Here is a 23,217-nt window from a genome sequence, read left to right on the forward strand (position 1 = left end):
TTTGGGGGGTAAATAGAACTTCGAGCCCTTGTGAAGGTGCGCCTCAAGAAACTGTGCAAGAGTGTGGAGAGTAGCTGCATCTTGGTCTCCGCCGTGCTTTTTTAGCTATATATATACCAAACACAGTTTTGTCATCATTGGAAACATTCTGTCAGCCTCATGTGCTTTTTGGTCGTGTGTACTCTGTCTCCCCCCAAGTCTGTGAAAATCGGACTCTCCTGAGAAGCTTTCTTCTAAATTCTGGAAGCCGTTACACACAATACAGTTACCTTCAATCCATCCTGTCTTTTCCCTCTCACTGCACACTCTGATTTAAGACACTTCTGTCTTACAGTGGTGTGTGGCCAGTTGGTCCTGTGTTACCTGGAAATGAAAAAACTTGGTTGTTTTCTCCCATCATCTGCTTACCTCTTTTTTTTTTTTTTTTTTTTTTTGTCTTTTTGCAATTTCTTGGGCCGCTCCCGCAGCACATGGCGGTTCCCAGGCTAGGGGTCAAATCGGAGCTGTAGCTGCCAGCCTACCCCAGAGCCACAGCAATGTGGAATCTGAGCCGCATGTGCGAACTACACCACAGCTTACAGTAATGCCAGGTCCCTAACCCTCTGAGCAAGGCCAGGGATCGAACCCGCAACCTCATGGTTCCTAGTCGAATTCATTAACCACTGAGCCATGACAGGAACTCCGCTTATCTCTTATTGTGAGTTTTCTGCCTCTTACTAGTTGTCACCAAAATATCACAAAAATATTTGTCTACTGCTGCAGTGGTGGTGATCAGGCAAACTGTGTTGATGTGCCAGGATTGGGGACAGCAAGGAAATGTCATGTCTAGTGCCAGTTCTGATTGCTAGAAACTGCCTTGTATGCTGTCTTGTGATCATATTAAACTACAGATAATGAGTCTGCACCGGCCAAATAGACTTGGTCAGGGGAGGTGGGGGTGGTCATTACTGAAAAGCAATCAACAGTGCTTAGAACCCAAAATGTTCTTTTTTTTTTTTTTTTTTTTTTTTTTTTTTGTCTTTTTTTGAGCCGCTCCCGCGGCACATGGAGGTTCCCAGGCTAGGGGTCTAATCGGAGCTGTAGCCACCAGCCTACGCCAGAGCCTCAGCAACGTGGGATCCAAGCCAAGTCTTCGACTCGCACCACAGCTCACGGCAACACCAGATCCTTAACCCACTGAGCAAGGCCAGGGATCAAAACCGCAACCTCATGGTTCCTCGTCGGATTCGTTAACCCCTGGCCACGACGGGAACTGCAGAACCCAAAACATTCTTTCTGTTCAGGTAGCTGCTGACAACCTGGCGGTCTTCTCCGGCACCTGAGACTGCATTTCATGTGAGCTGTCATCTTTGTATATTAACCGTTAGGATTTAGTGATCAGGCCACAGCTGGTCGTCTGTCGGACCTGCTGGAGCTGCGCCTAATGAGGGTAGGAGCCTGCTAAGCCCTTGGGCCTGCCTCGTCCCCCTCCTCTGGTGAGAAGGGAGTGGGGCCCGGGTCTGCACTTCCCCTAACACGTGGAGCTGCTTCTGATGGGCGGTGGGCGTTTCCCTGAAACACAGATTCACGTGCTTCATTTCAGCTCCCAGCAGACCATCCTGAGCTCAAGTCCCTCACATCTTCCTGTCTCCAGACTTTCAGCCTTATTTGTGCAGAGCCCTTGTCTGGACAAGTTTTTGCCACAGCCCCGGAGGCCACTTCTCCCACAGGCATGAACAGAGGAAGAGGCATCGGTTCAGCAAAGGTAGGAGACAAGGGGGTCTGAGCCTCCTGTTTACACACCCTGTGACCTCTGGATGGCTCCGGTTGCTCGAATGACCAAATTTGTATTTGATACAAATCACAGTGGTGCAGTGTATGTATCGGGGAAGGTGGGGACAGATTTTGAGAATGAGCGTTATTTTGAGAGGCACCTGCGTCGGGTGAGATCTCGGCATGGTCTCCAGGCAAAAAGAGGCTCCTGCATCAACCGGGAGGGAGATGCTTTTGTGAGGCCAGAGGGCTCTGGAGAATTGAGGGTTCCAGGCACACCCACACAAATGTCACATATCAGGATCTCAGTCATTCCCAATCAGGGCCCCAAATTTTGGCCTAAACAACAAGGCTTTTCATTCAGCCACGTGTACGGTCCCGCCACCTTTACGATGAAATCCTGCTCCTGATCCTCAGGCCAGTCACCTCGCACAGAAGGTGAGGTTCTGTTGAGACGCTGCCCTGGAGGACTTCCGGCTTTCAGAGCGTGCCCTGAATTGATAGCTGACTTGGGCCTATCATTTTCTTTCTTCTGACCTTGAGAGAGAGAAACTCTGCAGCCCTTAGAATTGCCACCATCCCAGCAGCGCTCAGGTTATAAACCTGCTGCATAAGCTACTGCTTCCCCTATGCCTGCACGTCACGTCTTGCCATGGGATGGATGCCGAGGCTCATCACCACCCTGCCCTTATCACCAGGCACGTGGGTTTTTGGTTGTTGTTTGTTTGTTTTTAACCGCCTGTTCCAGAATCCCAACCTGAGGGCTTGATTTCTAGAGCCACTTCCAGTACCAACTGTCATTGTGTATATTTTCCCTGAAGCAGAGCCTGGGACAAGGTTGTGGAGGCAGATCGTTTATTTAGGGGGGGTGATTAAAGGGAGCAGGGGTAAGGAAGCAGGGAGAGGAGAGAAGAGGAAAAGCCGTAACAGATGCATTATTGAGCAGGTTCCTTAGGCAACTAGTGCTCAGTTCTGCTGGGAACCCTCAGACATCAGGGACAACTAGGGAAGCTGGTACACCTGAGCTCTGCTCTGCCCACCTTATGTGGTTAGGAGGCCAGTGCCTCCAAGAGAGTGGTTGAGGTCCCCTGATGACTGGGAAGGACACTGTCTCCAAAGGGCTTTGAGGCTGGCTTGATCTGAAGACACTTGCGTCGCCTTATATATAACACACACACTTATACACACATACTACATACACATGTACACTGGACCCCTGGCTAGGGCTGCCAGATTTAGCAAATAAAAGCACATTTGGGGAGTTCCCATTGTGGGGCAGGGGAAATGAATCCGACTACTACCCATGAGGACGCAGGTTCGACCCCTGGCCTCACTCAGTGGGTCGTGGATCCAGTGTTGCTGTGAGCTGTGGTGTAGGTCACAGATGCAGCTTGGATCCCACGTTGCTGTGGCTGTGGTATAGGCTGGCAGCTACAGCTCCAATTTGAACCCTAGCCTGGGAACTTACATATGCCTCAGGTCCAGCCCTAAAAAGCAAAATAAATAAATAAATAAACAAACAAATAAATAAATAAATAAAATTTGAAAAGCACATTTGGATTCCAGGTAAACTATATATTTGGAACACATTTCTTATACTTAAAAAATTACTCAATGTTTATCTGAAGTTCAGCTGTAACTGGGCGTCTTATCTGGCAATCCTACCCCCAGTGTGTGTGAGGGAGCCGTGCCTCCACCTCTCTGTCTAACCGAATACAGGTGCCAAAAGTATAAAGAACTAAAGGAAAACTAGATAAATGACATCATCAGAGTGCTGCAAAGGACGCCATCAAGAAAGTGAAAAGACAACCCACAGAATGGTAGAAAATTTTTGCAAATCATGTATATAGGAAACGGCAATTTTATACTGAATATATTTTACAACTGAGTAATAAAAAGAAAACCAATTAAAAGATAGCCAAAGGATCTGAATAGACATTTCTCCAAAAAAAGATATAGAAATGGGAGTTCCCTTCATGGCGCAGCAGAAAAGGATCCGACTAGGAACCATGAGGTTTCGGGTTTGACCCCTGGCCTTGCACAGTGGGTTAAGGATCTGGTGTTGCCGTGAGCTGTGGTGTAGGTCGCAAGCTCAGCTTGGATCCTGAGTTGCTGTGGCTCTGGTGCAGGCTGGCAACTACAGCTCCCATTTGAACCTCCATATGCCGAGGGTGCGGTCCTAAAAAGACAAAAGACAAAAAAGAGAAAGAGACTAGTATTCAGCCATAAAAGAGGGGGGATATAGTACAGATTTATATTACAACATACATAGATGAAACGCGACATCATTGCACTAAGTGGAAGAAGGCAGACACAAGAGGCCACATATTGTATGATTATGGTTCCAGTTATGTGAAATGTCTGGAATAGGCAGACTTGTAGTTGTCTAGGGCTGGGGCGTGGGTGCAGCACGGGCGGGATGGGGAGTGACTGCCCAAGCCTATGGGGGTACTTTTTAAGGTGATGAAATGTTCTCTAGTTGTGATGGTTGTTTACACAACTGTGGATGCTGAAATCCACTGGATCACCCCCTAAATAAGTGAATCGCATGGTGTATGAATTAAATCTTAGTAAAGTTGTTTTTTAAAAAACACACCCACACTGAAGCAAACAAATACTTGGGGAGCACAAGGCGCTCAGAGCCTCTGCCAAGGAGGGGGTTCATGCTGAGGACACCCCATGGGTGCCCACAGGCCACTCCTTAGTAGGAGAAGCGGCACCGGGAGTCCGATGTGGCCCAATGTAAGAACATTCATACTAGCGGTGACCCTTGCATGTAGCAAGTGTAGGGAAACTTCCCATCAGAGTTTCAACAGGATTGACAGTGGAGGATTCTGGGTGAGAAAAGCCCTCCCATCTGATGCACTGACTGCGAAAGAAAGCAGCCCTCCCTAGACGGCGGTGCCTCATTCTTCCCAGAATGTGGCAAACACAGCCCTCTCCAGAGCCCTGTGCAGCTGCTCTTCCTTCTGCTTGGAATGCTCTTTCCCTGATGGGGACAGACTAGGGTTTTAGCAACCAGAGGAAGGAGGGGAGGGCACTGCAAACAGAGGGAACAGCATGAGCATAGGCAGGGCGTTGAGAGTAAGTGGCAGCTCATGAGAGATGCTGGTGGGTGCTCGGAAGGCTGGAGAGCCGAGGGGCTTTTAATGACAGGTCGTGGAGGAGGGGATGGACATCTGTGACAGGGCCGTGTGACAGTTCCTGAACAGTGTGTGACATGGAAAAAATGGGGCAGGGGCTACCTGGGGTGGGGAACCATGTGCAGCTGCTGGGATGTGGGGTTTCTATGATGTAACCAGAGCAGATAAATTTTACTAAGAAATTATATGTTTAATTCAGCATACAAGACAGGTAATGCAAACAGCTTTAAAAGCAAATGTTTTGTCATTTGTTACTCTTTATGATTCTAATGGTGCATCAGCTCCTTCCTACAGAAGAGACGATGTAAACTTTCTTTTCGTGGGAACTTCTCATCTGGTGTCTGCGGTGTGCTGAAGCAGACAGGGAGGGAGGGGCGATAGTCTTAGTGTTTCATGTCACAGGACAGCTTTGTCTTGACGAGGCCTGCCTGCCCCCTCCTCAAGTATCATACCACACAGAATGACACGAAGCCCCCAAGATCCTGTGTGGGGGTGGAGGTGGCACTGGCTGTAATGTCGAGATCATCTGGGGCAGGATCAAGGGAATATGTTGGAGTCTTGAGGGGAAGAGAAGTCACACACAGGTGATTAAAAGGAATGGCTGGGAGTTCCCTGGTGGTGCAGTGGGTTAAGGGTCCAGCATTGTCACTACTGTGGCTCAGGGTTCGATCCCTGGCCCGGGAACTTCCACAAGCTGTGGGCGAGGCCAAAGAATAAATAAAGAGGAATGGTTGATTGTATTTTACGATCTGTGTTCTCAATTCAGCTTTAATGCCATTTCCTCACTGAAGCCTTTTGTGACCACCACGTGCCTCATCCCTGCCCAGGCAGAACACAAGCTAGCTTTTTTTTTTTTCTTGGCAAGAAAACTTTTATTTTTTTAAATGATTTTTATTTTTTCCATTATACGTGTTTTACAGTGTTCTGTTGATTTTCTGCTGTACAGCATGGTGACCCAGTCACACATACGTGTACACATTCTTTTTCTCACCTTCTCATGGTCCATCATAAGTGACTAGGTATAGTTCCCAGTGCTGGATCTACAAGCCAGCTTTCTGTGACTTCTCCTATTTCATTTGTAGAGAGATGGTGCAGGGGTGTGATGAAGAGCCCAAGCTCTCGAGCCAGACCACTTGGGTTCGAGCCACTGCTCTAACTCTGTGTCACGGTTTTCTCGTCTCTACGGATGTGAATAGGCCTAAGAGCACACATGACTGTGTGAAGACAAGCTAATCTGTGTTGTGAAGGTAACACTGACTGTACAGAAGCCTCGCCCTGCTGATGTGAGCAGTCAGTAAAGACCAGCCATGGGGAGTTCCCTGGTGGTCTAGTGGTTAGGACTCAGTGCTTTCACGGCTGCAGCCCCGGTTCAGTCCCTGGGCTGGGAAATGAGACCCCGCATCAAGCCGCTGCATGCTGCAGCCAAAAAATTAAAAGTAATAAAGGCCAGCTAGCCTTATGGTTATGTGCATGCCCCACAGCACCCACTGAGCTGCTGGCCAAGAGCTTAAGAGGATCAGGGAGAGGAAGGGGCTGGACGAGGGGCTGGGGTCCCCCTGGTGTGTGGGGAGAGCGTGATGTGGGAGGTCACCCCAGCCCCGGCTCTGGGCTCCGCTGCCTGAGTCTCACGGCACCACTTATGGCGCCTGGAGATTTCCCCTCCTTCCTCCCTTTCCTCACTTCTTTCTGAAGAAAAGGGAAGAAAAGTGGGGACGATGATAGTACCTACCTCCCAGAATGGTTCTAAGGATTACACGAGTTAACACATAAAGCGATTGTGACAGTGCCTGACACATAGGAAGTGCTCAAGGGGTTTTATTTCTACTACGCTTCTCTTTGTCTTGATATATTTTTTCTGGTTATGAATGCAAGACTTATTTGTGGTTGAAAATGCAGGAAAATGCCCCACCACCGTGAGGGAGTCAGAGGTATGAATAAATAAAAGATGGAGGTGGGAGGAGATAAGCACAGGAAAGGAAGTGTGTTCAAGATCAGAAGCGGTTCAAGGAAATGAACGTGCTGGGGTGGAAGGTGGCATCCACCCCACCCTGGGAAGGCTCCACAGAAAAGGAGAGGCTTGTGTGCAAAGAGATTTTCAAGGATGAACAGGAGTTTGTTAGGTGGATGCAGAGCGGAGGCAATGAGCAGCATTTGCGCTGCTGGGACCGTGGTTCTGCGTCGGCCGGTGTGATGGACGTGGGAGGGGAGGAGGGGAGGCGTTGGGGTGAGAGGGGTGCTAGGAGGTGGGACAGAGCGGGCGGGGCAGGAAGTAAAAAGCCCTGTGTCATGAGGAAGAATCTGGACTCTGACCTAGGGGATAAGAGGCCACTGGGAGCCTTGCAGGTGCTCCCACCTAGTTAGCATTTAGGAGCGAGCGCTCAGGTGTCAGCGTGATGAAAGGAGCGGAGGAGACTCGGAGCGAAGAGGACTTCTGGAAGGCTGGTGCTGGAGCTGGGGAGCGAGTAGGCCAGTGCAGGAGTCCCAGGAATGGGCCAGGTAGGATGGGCTAGGAGACGGAGCGGAACAGTGCAGCCAGAACAACGCTCAGGTTTCAGGCTTGGCTGCCTGGGAAGCTGATGATGTCAGCAACCAAACTGGGAGATACACAAGGGACACCCTGCCTGCAGGGGAGGTTAGCAAGGATCCTGGGTCGTTCTCAGAGGAACCACTTTGGAGACCATATTTATCTGTGTATGTGGATAATAGTCCATGGGAATTTTGATTCATTTAAAAAAATCTTCAGTTCTTCATTGTTGGTTTATTTATTTATTTATTGTCTTTTTGTCTTTTCTAGGGCCGCTCCTGCGGCATATGGAGGTTCCCAGGCTAGGGGTCCAATCGGAGCTGTAGCCGCCGGCCTACGCCAGAGCCACAGCAACGCAGGATCCGAGCCACATCTGTGACCTACACCACAGCTCACGGCAAGGCCAGATCCTTAACCCACTGAGCAGGGCCAGGGATCAAACCCTGGACCTCATGGTTCCTGGTCAGATTCGTTAACCACTGAGCCACAACGGGAGCTCCCATTGTTGTTATGTTTAAAATAATGCGCTTGACTAGGCTTTATTTTTTGAAGTGGAAAAAACCTTCCACTCTACAACTTATGAAAAAGAAAAAAGAAACTATCTTTGGGAGCTTTTAAAAACAATCTTTTAATTAAAAAGAAACTAAGATGCTCTTCTCCACGGAGGGGGCTCACATTTCTGTCAGCTGAAATGTTCCGGTAAAACCAGGCTTTTCCTTTACTTGGAAACATATCCCATGGTATGTGACTCAGGTGAGTTGGAGCTCAAAGAACAGGCATGGCTTGATGAGCAGGAGGCATCAGGGATTAAGCTGCTTTTGCTAGAACTGAGGGCGTCCTTGGAAACGGTTGTACCGGTGAGAAGGCAGAAGCTCACAAGGAGGCCGAATTCAGCTCAACCTCATTTCCAGCAATCAGGATGCTCAGCACTGGAATCACCTGCTTTTGCCCGGGGCAACACGGCCCCTGGTGCCTGAAGATACCGCCACGGGAACTGCTGAGGTGCTTGCGCTGAGCAGGAGGTTGAAGATGGACCTTCTAGGACTGATTTTCCTTGGCTGGAGGTAAGGCGCTGGAGCAGGACGTGGGAACACTGTGCGAACACTGGCCGGCAAGAGGCAGGGTATCTGGGGCCTCGTTATCATCTTGCTATTTGATGTCACAAAGATTCTTCTCTCAAGCAAACCTTATGCAGGCTCCCAAACCTTTTCTTAGGCCCATCTCTGCGCTTCTTTGTAAAACCTAGTTTTATTTATTTTTTTGGCCAGACCTGTGGCATGCTGAAGTTCGAGGGCCAGGGACTGAACCACAGCCGTGACCCGAGCCACAGCTGTGACAATGCCAGATCCTTAACTCACTTTGCCACCAGGGAACGCCTGTAAAGTCTAGTTTCAGAAAGAGTCCCCCATCCTTCCTATCCAGTCCCCCTCAATATCTCATCAGAAACTTCATCCTGAAGCTCCCATTGTGGTGCAACGGGATCATCAGCATCTTCGAGTGCTGGCACACGGGTTCGATCCCCAGCCCGGCACAGTGGGTTAAGGATCCGGGGTTGCCACTGTGACTCAGATCCGATCCCTGGAGCTCCATATGCCAAAGGGCAGCCACAAAAAAAAAAAAAAAAAAAAAAAAAAAAAAAAAAAAAGCTCATCCTGCACGTCTCCCCACGGTGACCTCTGATCACCTGGCCGTGGCTTCAGCAAGAATCCTGCTAAGTCAGCTTAGCCAAAACCCCTTACCCCTGATGCTTCCCCTTGGGAAATTTCTATCCACTGACCCCCATCCTGCTCCCTAGCAGTAAGTTCCCATGAGACTGTGCTTGTATTCAAAACTGAACCCAGTTCTCTACTAGGGTCTCTCTTTCCCTATCACAGTAGTTCTGAATAAAACGTTTTTACCCCTCTATCAGCCCTCGCCGGTTTTTCAAACATTTGGTTTTCAAATGTGAAGAGCAGTAAGGGAAAAGGCAATACAGATTTTACGTAGAGACCAGCTCAAGAACAGCCCTGACTGTAATAGCAAAGGAGTTTGAATTTTATCCTTTAAGAAAGGAGAAGCCACTGAAAACTTTTTGATAAAGCAGTGACAAAGATGGGTGTATTGCAGAGTTCCCACTGTGGCTCAGCAGGTTACAAATCCAACTAGTAACCATGAGGTTGTGGGTTCGATCCCTGGCCTTGCTCAGTGGGCTAAGGATCTGGTGTTCCTGTGAGCTGTGGTGTAGGTCACAGATGCGGCTCAGATCCTGAGTTGCTGTGGCTGTGGTGTAGGCCAGCAGCTGCAGCTCTGATTCAACCCCAAGCCTGGGAACCTCCATATGCCGTGGGTGTGGCCATAAAAAGAAAAAAAAAGTAAATAAATAAATAAAGTAAAAATATAAGATGGGTGTATTGCTTTGGAGAGATTGAGAGAAAATAAAGACACTCATTCATCAGTAGAATACGTAAGCTGGGGAGAAGTGGAAGGACCTGAACTCTGGGCTTTGCAGCAACGGAAAAGAAGAGGAGGAACTAGGAAGGATGGTAGACTCGTAATTGGCAGGACAATTGCCTGGATGAGGTTTACTCTTCGCACCTGCCTCCTCACCTCCCGTCCAAGGCATCTAGTGGTCCTGCCTCCCAGCAGCCCAGGGGTCTTCCATACTCTGATGGCAGCGTCATAGCTCACTGGGCAAGAGCAATTGTTTCTCACCTTAAGATGGGGTTATACTGACACCTGCCTCGCACACAGGCTGCTGTGAGGAGTGAATGATTTCATGTATGAAACCACTTGGGAAAGAGCCACGAAGAGGATATGCCATGTGCCAAGTGCTGCCATCACCCTCACTTGAAAATCCCACCTCCTCCATGACCTCAGTTCTGAAACCTTCCCTTCTGACGAAAGTCTCTCCACCCCACGCTTACTGAACCTGCCCAGGACCTGACCCTGCTTAGATGCAGAATTAAAGATAATTGAGGGAGTTTCCTGGTTGCCTAGTGGTTAGAATTTGGTGCTTTCACTGCCGTGATCCGGGTTCAACCCCTGGTCTTGGAACTGAGATCTCAGAACTGAGAATCTCATATCAAGTTACTGCATGCCCCGTGGCCAAAAAGAAAAAAAAGAAAAAACTTAGGAGTTCCCATCGTGGCTCAGTGGTAATGAAGCGGACTGGTACCCATGAGGATGAGGGTTTGCTCCTTGCTCCTGCTCAGTGTGTTAAGGATCTGGCGTTGCTGTGAGTTGTGTGTAGGGTACAGGTGCGGCTTGGATCCCGAGTTGCTATGGCTGTGGTGTAGGCCAGCAGCTGTAGCTCTGATTCGACCCCTAGTCTGGGAAGCTCCATATGCGGCAGGTGCAGCCCTAAGGGAAAAAAAAAAGTATTTGGTTTGAGAGAAACCATTTGAAACTTCCACAGGGTCAAGTGTAAATGCCCCACAGTCGGCTAGAGACCAGAGACTGGAGCTTGGGAGAGATCAGTACACAGGCAAGTTTGAAACTTCCTTGAACAGAGGTAAACAGTTGAGGCCATGGAGTAAACGGGGTCCGGGGATAATGGCATAGAGACGCACTGATAGCATGACCGAACATTTAGCCTCAGGTAGGAACTGAGAAGAATCACTGAGAAAAAGGAACAGATAATCGGGAGATTTGAATGTTATAGCTGTTTCAAAGATATTTTAAAAACAAAACGTGTTTTTTATGCAATACCCTCACTCCATCTCAGGTCCCTGAGATCCTCTGAGGAGTTAACAGTCATGGTCCAACCTGTTTCTGGGGTCAGGGGTCTTTCCCAGAGCTTCACAACTGAACCTGCACACCTGAGTAGCCAGGCTCAGGCCTGCCCCAAACTGCCCTGCCTGGAACCCCCTCAACTTCAGCACACAGAATCTGTCTTCAAGTTTATCTCCTCCTAGTATTGTCTCTATTTCATTACTGTCTTTTCTTCTCAGGGTCAGTGTTTAGGCCCTACTCTCAGAAAATACTTTATAGGTCTGACTTGGGGCTCAGACACCTGCATTACTAACCAGCTGCTTAGCAGCCCTGCTATGGATAGTTCATGGGCTACCCTGGAAGAAACAAAGTCAATCTGCAAGCCTGTGGTGGGCATCAAAGAGCCAAAATGAGCTCATTATAGTTTTAAGAAATTAAAAACATACTAGGGAGGAGTTCCGGTCGTGGCTCAGTGGTTAACGAACCAAACTATATTCCATGACGAATTGGGTTTGATCCCTGACCTCGCTCAGGGGGTTAAAGATCTGGCGTTTCTGTGAGGTGTGGTGTAGGTCGAAGACGAGGCTCAGATCCCGCATTGCTGTGGTTGTGATGTAGGCCGGTGTCTACGGCTCCAATTTGGCCCCAAGCCTGGGAACCTGGGGATGTGCCCCCCCCCCAAAAAAAATACTAGGGAGTTCCCTGGCAGACTAGCAGTTAAGGATCTGGTGGTGTCACTGCCATGGCTTGGGTCACTCCTGGGCGCAGGTTCAATCCTTGGCCCCAGAACTTCTGCATGCTGTAAGGTGCAGCCAAAAAACAAAACAGTAACATATCAGGGTGGTCATCACAATATATGATCCAAAATTTCTGAGAGGCCAGATTCCAGATGTTTTCTCATCTCCTCCATCAGGCTTTCATCTCAACCTTCTCCATGAGAATAACCTCGAACACCAAAGCAAGAAAACTCAATGTGCCTGTTGGGTCTCAACATACACGTCCGCTCTGGTCATGGACCCCACACTCAGAAAGCACCTGTGAGCTGCTGGTATCAAGTCTGGCGCCACAGAGAAAGACGTGCAGCACATGAGATCCTGAAGGTGGGTACGAACTTGGGAGCAACTGTGTGACTGAGACAGTCAGTGGCTGTGTGCAGAGGAAATGATGGAGCTGAGGGGCAGAGGTTCCCTGTTGGAAAGAGAATCTTCAAACAGGGCCGGCTGGAGAAAGTTTTAAAGATTACTTTTTAAAGATTCTGTTCACAGCCACTGATGTTGTTTGTTTGAACTAAAATAAATTTGGCCCCTGCACAAAAACACACTCAATCTGTCCTTCTGGAAAACTATTCTGTTTAATAGTGTACTTCATGGATGCTACAGGATGAGCACGGTTGGGAATATGTCATGAGAGGTCATCTCTTCAGATGGAAAAACTCGGGGTGCTCCATCTCAGCCCAGCAAGGAGCCCTGAGCTTCCTCCTCTGGGCTCTGCTCTCTGCATTCATACTTGGCTGCCGAAGTCAGAGGTGGGGTCAAGAGAGGTCTGGCTGCGGGGCAGATGCCATAGGTTACAGTATCAGAGGGCAGGGCAAGCTGGCTGTGCGAGCTCTGTAACAGCATCCTTAGTAACTAGGGCTTTAGATGAAATCACCTTCCATCACAGGAGTCAGAGGAGGGAGAAGGAAAGAGGACAAAGGAACCAGAGGCCAGTGCTGAAAGCTTTTGATCCTTTCCCCCATGTCGGACTCACTGATCAGCTGGATTTCCCAATTAGTCCTATCAAATCAGGAAAGAGTGAGTTCACCCAACTCGTCGGACTGCTCTTGGAAACTTGGTCTCGCTGCTCCAAGAGCCCTGAAGGGTACAGTCACCAAGAAAACCTCTCTTAGGGTCTTTCCCCACACCCAACAAAATAACAAATGCCTCGGCAGCCAATAGCCATAATTAGTGGAGTCATGAAACAAAATAGCACATTCCTTATCAAACTTTATAGCTGGATTGGAAGCAGTGGCTTTGAAATGCAGCTTCCATTTCCCCTTCCTAGCAAAAACATGACCCAGAACATTCTTTCCACTTTCTTCTGTGCTGACTATACTGACTCCAACTAGAGGAATCCTTGGAATTTTATTCCTACTGTGCTTCCATCTCCACCTTGGAAAGAAAGGCTCCTCTGGTGTGAGAAAAAATGGTCTAGTGCAAACTCCCTTCCAAAGCGGAAGGAGACTGGTCCTCGAGCTCCCCACTACTCCCGGCAGTTAATCCGCCGCCTGCATCCTAATCTCTCAAGGCTGGTGTCATTGCTGGGGAAACTGACTAGGTTACTAATCACTGCACCAGGATGATCTGCCCAATCTGCCCCATTCTCTAAGGTCAAAGGTCTGAGTCGGAAGGGACACGCCTGAAGTTGTCCGTCCTATTATGGTAAGGCAGGAGCTCTTGAGACTCAGAGGAAGTGAGGAAGATAGATGTGTGGCTCTCTTTCAGGTAGACTCGCCGATATTTAATTCAGCAGTAACTCTGAGCGAACTTTTGCTCACTCCCATTACATTCAAAGGCTTCTCTCCAGTGTGAATTCGCTGGTGGCGAACAAGAGCTGAGCTGTACCTAAAGGCTTTCCCACACTCGCTACATTCATAGGGGTTCTCCCCTGTGTGGATTCTTTGATGCTGAATAAGGCCTGAACTATAGGTAAACTTCCCCCCGCATTCCATACATTCATAGGGCTTCTCTCCAGTGTGGATCCTCTGGTGCTGATAGAGGTGTGAGCTCTGGCTGAAGGCCTTCCCACACTCGTTACATTCATAGGGCTTCTCTCCAGTGTGGATCCTCTGGTGATGAATGAGGGTGGAGCTCCTGCTGAAGGCCTTCCCACATTCATTACAAGCATACGGTTTCTCTCCAGTGTGGATTCTCTGGTGATGAGTAAGGGTGGAGCTCCAGCTGAAGGTTTTCCCACACTCGTTACATTCATAGGGTTTCTCCCCGGTGTGGATCCTCCGATGGAGGATGAGAGCGGAGCTGCAGCTGAAGGTCTTCCCACAGTCATTACACTCGTAGGGCTTCTCTCCAGTGTGGATTCTCTGATGCTGAATAAGATGCGAGCTCTGGCTGAAGGCCTTCCCACACTCACTGCATTCGTAGGGCTTCTCCCCGGTGTGGATTCTCTGATGCTGAATTAAGTCCGAAGTTCGATTAAAGCTCTTGCTACATTCATCACACTTATGGGGTCTGTCTCCCCCAGGAAGTCTCTGATGGGAAACAAGAGTGGGACTCACAGTGAAGCTGCTCCCCAAGTCACTGCATTTCTCACTTCTCCCTCCCACGGGAGTCCGCTTTTCCTCAACGGTCACTTGACCAAAATCCTGTATCTTCCTATTCAGTCTCTCTCCAGAGGAGCTCCCTAGCTGCCTCTTCAGACGGACTTCTTGTTCATAGGCTTCTTCAAACTTAAGACCCTGAGAAATATCCTTTTGGAATCTTCCCAATAGCACCCCGTGTGGTCCTGAATCTTCAGAGATTTCTGGATCATGCTCAGTTCTGGTTTCACCATCTGGCACAATACAAGACACAAATGTCACCTGCTCCTTGTGGGAGAACAAATCAAAACCAGAGGCAAGATAATCACATAATGTTTACAGGCTGAGCACAGGCCTCTTATCCATGTGCAAAGAGGGCTGCCCAGGCTGCGTGTAGCTAAGGCAGAAGGAGAACCAGGCCAAGGAAACAGGGAAGGAGGAAGGCAGGCAGGAAAATCGAGAAAAGAGCTGGAAGTGTGGGAAGGTTGGATTTGTTAAGGAGAGGATGCAGCAGGCAGAGGCAGGGAACCAAAAACTAAAGAGGCAGGACGTGCTGTTGAATGAAGTGACAAAAGTCCTACAAGTTGGACTGAAGATGAAATCGGGGATGGCGAGAGAATGAGGGGAGAGCAGGTACAAGAGACTAAACAGATGGGTGTGGGGAGAAGCGGGAAGGGGATGAGACGCAGTAGCAGAGCAGGAAGGAGCGACAAGGGTAAAAGAACCATCATGGCTGTGGTCGTGTCACGTGTGCCACGTCCATGAACAGGGAGAAAGAGGTCAGTGCCCCTAGGCCTGGGCAGCTACACTAATACACAGGATACGTCAGCAATTCCTGTGTCTGACTTTGCTATTTCCGCCGCTCTGCGGTTTCTAAAGGGAACTTCAGGCACAGAGGACAAGTGGAGAGGGTCTAGACTGTGGGCATTTCTAGTCTGTCAATGTTTGAAGGAGTAAAGGGGAGTGAGTGGTAGGAACAGAAAGAGCTGCTGCTCCCTCATCTGAACAGGTACCTCTCAAGACCTCTCCTTAGTTCCCTTCAAACCCAGAACCCTCGGCTCTTCCTCTCACTCCAGCCCAGAGATTATGTCATAATTCAGAAATGGGAGACCTGGAGTTCCCACTGTCTCGCAGTGGAAACAAATCCAGTGGAGTTCCCGTTGTGGCGCAGTGATTAACGAATCCGACTAGGAACCACGAGGTTGCGGGTTTGGTCCCTGGCCTTGCTCAGTGGGTTAAGGATCCAGCATTGCTGTGAGCTGTGGTGTAGACTGCAGACGCAATTCGGATCCCGAGTTGCTGTGGCTCTGGCGTAGGCAGGTGGCTACAGCTCTAATTTGACCCCTAGCCTGGGAAACTCCACATGCTGCAGGAGCGACCCAAGAAATGGCAAAAAGACAAAAAAAAGAAAAAGAAAAAGTCAAGTCCTACTAGTATCCATGAGGTTGCGGTTCCATCCCTGGCCTTGTTCAATGGGTTAAGGAACCCACGTTGCCGTAAGCTGCAGTGTAGGTCACAAACGAGGCTCGGATTTGGTGTGGCCGTGGCTGTGGCATAGGCTGGCAGCTGTAGCTCCAATTCAACCCCTAGCCTGGGAACCTCCATATACCATGAGTGTGACCCTAAAAAAGCAAAGCAAAACAAAACAAAACCTATGAATCCTGCTAACGAAAAGACAGGGGATGAGATTTATCCTATTCATACCCAACAGTCCCGGAGCTCAATCCCTAACCCGGATCTGCGGAGCACAGAGCAGGGAGGAGGTACGGGGAGGTCTCAAATGGGAGTCAGGAAGACACCCTGGCCTTGCTCAGAAAAAGTCCTCACTGAAAGTAGGTGAGGGTAGAGGGATGACTGGTCCACTAACTGCTGCTTAACACAAGCTGAAATTTCCACAAGAACAGCAGTTATACTAGGTTTTCCACAAAGCAACAGGTCTCTAGAGAAAGTGCAACAGAGAAGGGGAGGAGACAGAGTTCCAGAATGTTCACATGGGCACAGAGCAGAACCTCACATGTTTAAGGATCCCAATATGCTAACCTTTTGGGAAAGTCTCTGGATTTTTTTTTTTTTTTTTTTTTTTTTTTTTGTCTTTTTGCCTTTTCTAGGGCTGCACCCGCGGCATATGGACGTTCCCAGGCTAGGGGTCTAATCGGAGCCATAGCCACCGGCCACAGCCACAGCAACGCTGGATCCGAGCCACATCTGTGACCTACACCATAGCTCATGGCAACGCCCAATGAGTGAGGCCAGGGATCGAACCCGCAACCTCATGGTTCCTAGTCGGATTCATTAACCACTGAGCCATGATGGGAACTTCAGGAAAGTCTCTGGATTATAATAAATGCTTAGTCCTAAGAAAAACACAGGGAAAAGTATCAGATTTAGAGCTAAAAGGCCAGGGCTCGAGTCCTGCCAGTCACTAGCATTTGCAAAGCATTTAAGACCCCTGACCTTGCTTTCCTCACCTATAAAAGGAGGATAATTCCAGCTGCCTCAATTGCTGCACAAATGTGAGGATTAACTGAGAGAATCTATGTCTACAAAATTCCTGTGCGAATGGGAGTTACTATCATTGTTGTGATAATTTGCTGACACTAAGACTTCAGCTGATGACTGTCAGTGACTCAATTGTCTTAGCAAACAAGGAAGCGAGGAAATGCCAAGGGAGCTTTCCTGAGGAAGGCCTGCTCCTTACCCAGCGAGAACACGTTCCCGTAATTCTCCAGCATCACATCCCTGTAGAGGTCCCTCTGAGCTGGCTCCAGACGCTTCCACTCCTTCCGGATGAAGTACACAGCCACATCCTCAAAGGTCACCAACTCCTGAAATGACACATTCTCGCATGCAGTTGCAGGGGGAGGGACGAGAGGGGCAGAGCCAAAAGCTAGTGCAAGGTGGGGGCGAATAACGCATGTTGGGGAGGCGGGAGAGGCGGTCAGGGGAGGAAGAGAGGTCCGAGACAGGAGGTGAAGGTCCGCTGTGCAGCAGGAAGGATGGAGGCCATCGGGGTTTAGGCACTCAACGGGATGTCGCTGCAGGAAGCATTTCTGAAAAATGGGCAGGGAAAGAAGAGGGATATGGAAATGCCCGGCTCACCTGGGCCTTGGCCTTAAGGAGCGCGGCTGCCAACATCTCATCCCCCAGGCTGTCCTTGTCAGAAAACGCGGGAACTTTTGAGGAAGGAAGAGCTGAGGACAACAAAAGGGTCTATGAGCGCATCCACCTGCTCTCTGGCCTCTCAACCTACAGACAATCACGGATCCCGGGACAAGCGAGCATCCCACCCTCTTAGATTTCTAAGTCCCCCTGCAGCTTTGAAAGATGCTTACCGCAGGCTGTCCGGCGTGGGCCTTCCCGCCGAGGAGAGGACCAGAGCCTGAGACTCGGCTCTCCCGTCTGCCCCCGGCCCCCTCCTTTCTCTCCACTCCCCCTACTCTCAAGGACACTTGTCCAGAACGACTGTGAGTGATTATGATTCTCGTCCATCCTTCCACGCTCAGCCAGCACGCAAGCTGTTCTGTCCACGTCCCCTCCATCATTCTCCACATGCCAATTCCGATCTCTCGGACAGACTTCCTGACCAGAGGAAAACTAGCTTCACCCCAGTCCTGAATGAAGACACAATGCCCAAACGCTTTCTTCTTCTCTAGCCCCAGATTAAATCTGCACCCTACTAATGGTTCCTGCTTCCATGCTTGATCATGTAGCTTTTCCTGTAATTCTTAAGTTAACATATTTATCCCTTAGAGACGCGGAACACCCAGAGATACTTGATTCGGGAGAATCACGTGGACCAAAATGTCTTTAAATGCTTTTTCCTGATACGCATGGGCACACTCCTTAGGACCAAAAACCGGCTCCAAGTCAGTAGCACAGTCTATGAAAGAAAAACACAACCACCTCCTGTACCTTCCTATCCCTTCTTCTACTCTTTTTCCTGGAACAAAATAATTCCCAAGAGCTCCCTGAGGCACAGGCTCCTAAAGGGCACATCCCAGGGCTCTGAAGTTGGCTGTTACAAAGTGCCTGGAGAACGAAACTTGGTGATGGTCACAGCTTTCTTAATGCTGCATGTGGAGTCCACGGGCCTCGAACACGTCTCAACTGTAAAACCTATCAAACTGTACTTAACTAATGGCTGCAGTCAGCCTTCCCCACTAGGCTGGGAGCTACTGAAAGGCAAGGACTACGTCCTACCCACGTCTGGATCCCAGCAGTTGCTGGGCACCTGGTAGGTGAGTGCTGAATCCGAGGATGAGCGAACCCTCTTCCTTACCACTCTCCAGCAGGGCCTGAGGTTCCTGAGATACACGATCCGCCTGAGTTTCCATGGGTAGGGCTAGAAGCTCGGATGTCTGGTCTCCTATGTGCAGAGTCAGCAGGAAGCAGGTTCTGAAGGAGAATGAGGAAGCAAAAGTTCAGGGTTCAAAGATAATTTTGAAAAACCCTCCTGAATATAGAAAGAGGGGAACTGGGATTTCAGTCCAGACCAGAACAGCCAGAAGAAATGCAGCCACCGTGATTAGTCTTTTAGATGCTGGTGAATAGACACACTCACTCCCTGTGAGGGCCACACAGAAGGGCCCAAGTTCCTGGACAGCATCTTACCTTAGGCGCCCTCCCTACACTGAGTGATGTGTCTTTCTCTTTTCCTTTTTTTTTTTTTTGTGCTTTTTAGGGCCATGCCTGAGGCATATGGACGTTCCCAGGCTAGTGGTTGAATCTGAGCTGCAGCTGCTGGCAATGCCAGATCCAAGCTGCATCTGCAACCTGTACCGTCGCTTGTGGCAACGCTGGATCCTAAGGGATCAAACCTGCGTCCTCATAGAAACTAGATGCGTTCGTTACCTCTGAGCCGCAATGGGAACTGTATTCAGTGATACTTCTAACAAGCAAAAACTGGGGAACAAGGGTCCCAAATGATGCCATTAATGGAACAAAATACTAAGCAATACTGCAATAAAAAATGTCAGAGTAAAGTAAAAAAGAATGTTACACATAGACTGTAAGTATCAATATCAACTTTTAAGAATACTTGAAATAGGAGTTCCCTAGTGGCCTAATCTGTCATTGCCACTGCTGTGGTGTGGGTTTGACCCCTGGCCTGGGAACTTCCACATGCCGCAGGTGCAGCCCTAAAAAAGAAAAAAAAAAAGAAAAAATGAAACGTAGGGGCAATCTTAGAGAAAAAGAGGCCATGAAATAGCACCCACATAACAGCTATCAGAGAAGGTTTCCATAAGTTCTCTGTCTCATTTTATTTATTTATTCATTCATTCATTTATTTTGGCCTCCCCAGTAACTCCCAGTCTAGGGGTCCAACCTGCACCACAGTAGGACCCAAGCCATAACTGTGACAATGTTGGATCCTTAACCCACTGAGCCACCAGAAAGCTCCTGTCTGTCTCATTTCAAAAAACTTGGGAGGAGTTCCAGTAGCGGGGCGGCAGAAATGAATCTGACCAGGATACATGAGGACTCAGGTTCGATCCCTGGTCTTGCTCAGTGGGTTAAGGATCCAGTGTTGCCATGGGCTGTGGTGTAGGTCACAGACGAGGCTCAGATCTGGTGTTGCTGTGGCTCCGATTAGACCCCTAGCCTGGGAACCTCCATATGCTGCAGGCACAGCCTTAAAAAGATTAAAAAAAAAAAAAAAAAAAATCAACTTGGGAAAACCATACCTATCTCAGAACTAGAGCAAACAGCTCAGATCTATTGAATTAAAATAAATTCTTCCTAAGATAGTTTTCTGCTTCTAGTCTCCATCAAAGGTGGGATATTACTAAGGAATCTGTGCCCTTTTTGTGGTCCTGTGCAGTCTCACTACAGGGTGTGAGTGTGTATGTTTATCAGGCTCTAAGAGACTAGTCCCAGTTGCTGTGTTTCCTCTCTGCAGCCTTCTCATTATCTCCCTTCTCTCAGAACAGACTTCTCTGGATCAGAATGAAGGCACTGAAGCAAGAGCAAATGCTTTTTTAAAAACATGAGATTGTTTATTTCTCTGTTTTTATCCCTATTAAGGTTCCCCGCTCCCCAGTTGCTACGACAATCAAAGGGGGTCTATTTTCTGTGGCCCTGGTAAGACATAACATTAGTACCTAGAATGAGGTTGCGATCTCAAGCACCAGGTTGTGTTTCACAGCTTAATGCTGTGGCAAGAATCAGCAGATAGAGAACAGGTGCAGCAGCCACCAGAGCATCCTTCCACTTTGACAAGAACACAAAGGCAACCCCTGGATTTTGTCTACCCCTTTCTCTTTATTCATCTGCTCATGTAACATTTATTGAATGCCAATTACACTGCAAGGCACTACTGGAAGAAGTAAAAAAAATCAGCAATGCAAAAGCCATTTGCTCCACCACTAAAGACGCTTGCATTCACATAAGACATAAGAAGGGGAGGGGCCCCAAGAGTCACTCAGAGCTCAGAGAATTCAGAAAAGCAATGAATCAGGCAAGAGCCAGGCCACCGACAATCACAGTGACACCTTCTTGCCTCCATCACTCTCTTGGCTAGGGGCCTTCAGCGCTTTCTCAGAGCCAGCCGTCTTTTCCTTCCTATCAACCAAGTGTACCATCTTCAGGGCTGTTTATAAGCAGAAACCCCCAACAAATCAGCTCTCCGTCCAACCTCTCCATAGAAAGGAAAGTCAGAGGCTTTGACTTCAGAGAAAAAAGCAGTGCTTCCTCCTCCCAGCTGGGTAAGCTGAAGCTGGAACGCAAAGGCATATTGTTGAGAACAAGTCCCCAGTGCCTGGATCAGTAAACAATGTTTCTCCCAGAAAGAAAAACCTCCACTGTGCCCCCACAGCATCAAGTCCAAGCAGGGCCCTTCCCCTGTGCCACTGCCAGCCCCACTCCTGGGAGACTTCCTGAGGACTAGAAAAGGTGACCTGGCAGTGACAAATCATGGAAAGCTTTACCTGCTGGATCTGTTCCTTCCTTCTTTGGAATTAGTCTCTGGAAGGCCAGAGTGGCAATTACTGGGAACTTGGCAGCCTCTGTTCAAGTCCCTGGGAACTGTGACTTAATTGATGCCAGTGCTGTATGACTAAGGGGAAAAAAAGAAAAAGGAATTTTAAATGTTTATGTCAGAGTTCCCTCATGGTGCAGTGGGTTAAGGATCTGGTGTTGTCACTGCTGTGGGTCTGGTTACATCTGTGGCAGGGGGTTTGATCCCGGGCCTGGGAACCTTTGTATACAGCGAGTACAGTCAAAGAAAAAAAGAAAAAGACCACGACTGGCATTTGTGTTGTGCCCTTAGAGCTGAAACAGAAGTCAGGGTTCTCTAGGTCAACCTCCCACCCAGTGCAAGAAACATCTTCCGAAGTTCCTAACGTTCTGTCAGCTAACTTGCTGGACACACATGGCTACTTCAGCGGGGAGTCTGTTCCACTGCTGCACAGGTTCGCCACTGGAGAAGTCTTGAGATGTCAAGCTAAAAATCTGTCCCCTGGATCTTCAACTCTTCAGAGGCCTCATGCCCTACGAAGCTTTAGTAATAGAATCTTCTCCTTCCATACCACTCTCCACCAAACACTTGAAATCAAGTGATGCCTGCACCCCACGAATTTCACTTCTCCGAGAAAAGCACCTTTAGTGCCAATAATTATCCCACAGATTGCAGGCTCATCATCGTGCTTTATCCACTCCTGGAGTTTACACATACCCTTCAGAACTTAAACAACGGGCTGTGTTCGATCCCACTTTGAAAAGCGAATCAAATCGGGGATCTAATACAACTGAAAAATGGGACACAGTGGTACCACTCCCCGAAAGAGACTCGACTGACTGTGCGCCTGGGAGATTATTCCGGAATCTGAGCAGTTCTAACTGCGCACTCTTCGTAGAACTCCTCGTTCTTTGATCTTCAGATCCAGCCGGAGTAAAAACAGACCCTCCCTGCTGCCGCGGGCGCAGAGAACTGTTAACATCAAATAAAAACGTCTCGGAGAACTACCAAGTTAGGGTCGCTGTCACGAGCTGTTTGAAGGAGCGGGACGCCTCTCCGGCCATACTGGAACTTTTTAAGGGCTCGAGCTGGGCGCTGTGCAACTCACAGAACCACAACAGCTGCTCCTTTCCTCCCCGATGCAGGGCGCGCTGGGGGGCGGGGTCCCTGGGGAAGCGAGTCCTGACTGGCGCCTCCCCGCACCCTGCTCCGGGCGGGCCTGGGGACCCCGCGGGCCGCAGCGGCACAGACACCACCCCTTTCCCGGCGACCTCTGCTTCCGTCCCACCGCGAGCCCCAGGGGCGGCCGGACTCACCCTGGGGGCAGGGACGGGAGATTTGGGGGGCTGGACACCGACCAGGCCCCGCTGGACCCTGTCACAGAGCCACACACCGGGGACAGAACAAAGAACGGAAGTTCCCTGCGTTTCGCTTCCGGGTCAGTCCGAGTCACCCCCCGCTACACACACACACATACACACAACGCTCCGGGTCCCCCACGTCCACTTGTTCTCTCTAGGAAAATGGGAGGTCTGCGTCTCTCTGTGGTTTGCTGACTGGGCTCCGGCCCCAGCGCGGATGCCATGCTCCGCGCCTGCTGCCCCCGCCCGCAGCGCCCCCTGCTGGCCGGGCGTGGCGGGGCGCCGCGCACCTGGTCCTCACGGCGCATGCTCGAGCGCGGCAGGCGGGGGAGCAGAAGGCGCGGTGTCTGGGGTAGAGGGTCGCTGCTGCGCTTCCACGAAGTGGAGTTTTAAGCCCTAAGGTCGCCTACAGACGGACGCTTGAAGGATTCAATGGAGAAAATGTATCTTCATCTGAAGTTTCCAAACAAATCAGGTTTTGTGTTTGTTTCATGTAA

The 23,217-nt window shown here is 49.4% G+C and overlaps 1 protein-coding gene and 1 long non-coding RNA gene across 3 annotated transcripts; one reads left to right on the forward strand and one right to left on the reverse strand.

The window, feature by feature from the left end:
- The first annotated feature begins 7,222 nt into the window (after window positions 1-7,222).
- LOC146404367 (uncharacterized) lies at window positions 7,223-15,754 on the forward strand. The gene is made up of 3 exons (XR_014840143.1): window positions 7,223-7,391; window positions 8,331-8,483; window positions 12,023-15,754. It is a non-coding gene; the product is annotated as an uncharacterized LOC146404367 (long non-coding RNA).
- On the reverse strand, window positions 12,442-22,779 carry ZNF3 (zinc finger protein 3). Of its 2 annotated transcripts, XM_085016623.1 has the most exons (7): window positions 22,676-22,779; window positions 21,331-21,458; window positions 18,684-18,799; window positions 17,737-17,983; window positions 17,504-17,595; window positions 17,103-17,229; window positions 12,442-14,658 (listed from the first exon to the last, which is right to left on the reverse strand). In XM_085016623.1, the coding sequence occupies exons 4-7, from the start codon at window positions 17,891-17,893 to the stop codon at window positions 13,589-13,591; spliced, it is 1,446 nt and encodes a 481-aa protein (XP_084872749.1). In that variant the 5' UTR covers window positions 17,894-17,983; window positions 18,684-18,799; window positions 21,331-21,458; window positions 22,676-22,779; the 3' UTR covers window positions 12,442-13,588. The 2 variants fall into 2 exon arrangements, with proteins under 2 accessions (XP_084872749.1, XP_020941851.1); XM_021086192.2 differs by lacking the exon at window positions 17,737-17,983.
- Between the last annotated feature and the right edge of the window lie 438 nt (window positions 22,780-23,217).

This window comes from Sus scrofa, chromosome 3 (genome assembly GCF_054392235.1).
Source record: "Sus scrofa isolate SSC_HxYL_T2T_F1_AM1 chromosome 3, Sscrofa_HxYL_maternal_Yorkshire_Landrace_v2.0, whole genome shotgun sequence".
Lineage (NCBI taxonomy): Eukaryota > Metazoa > Chordata > Mammalia > Artiodactyla > Suidae > Sus > Sus scrofa.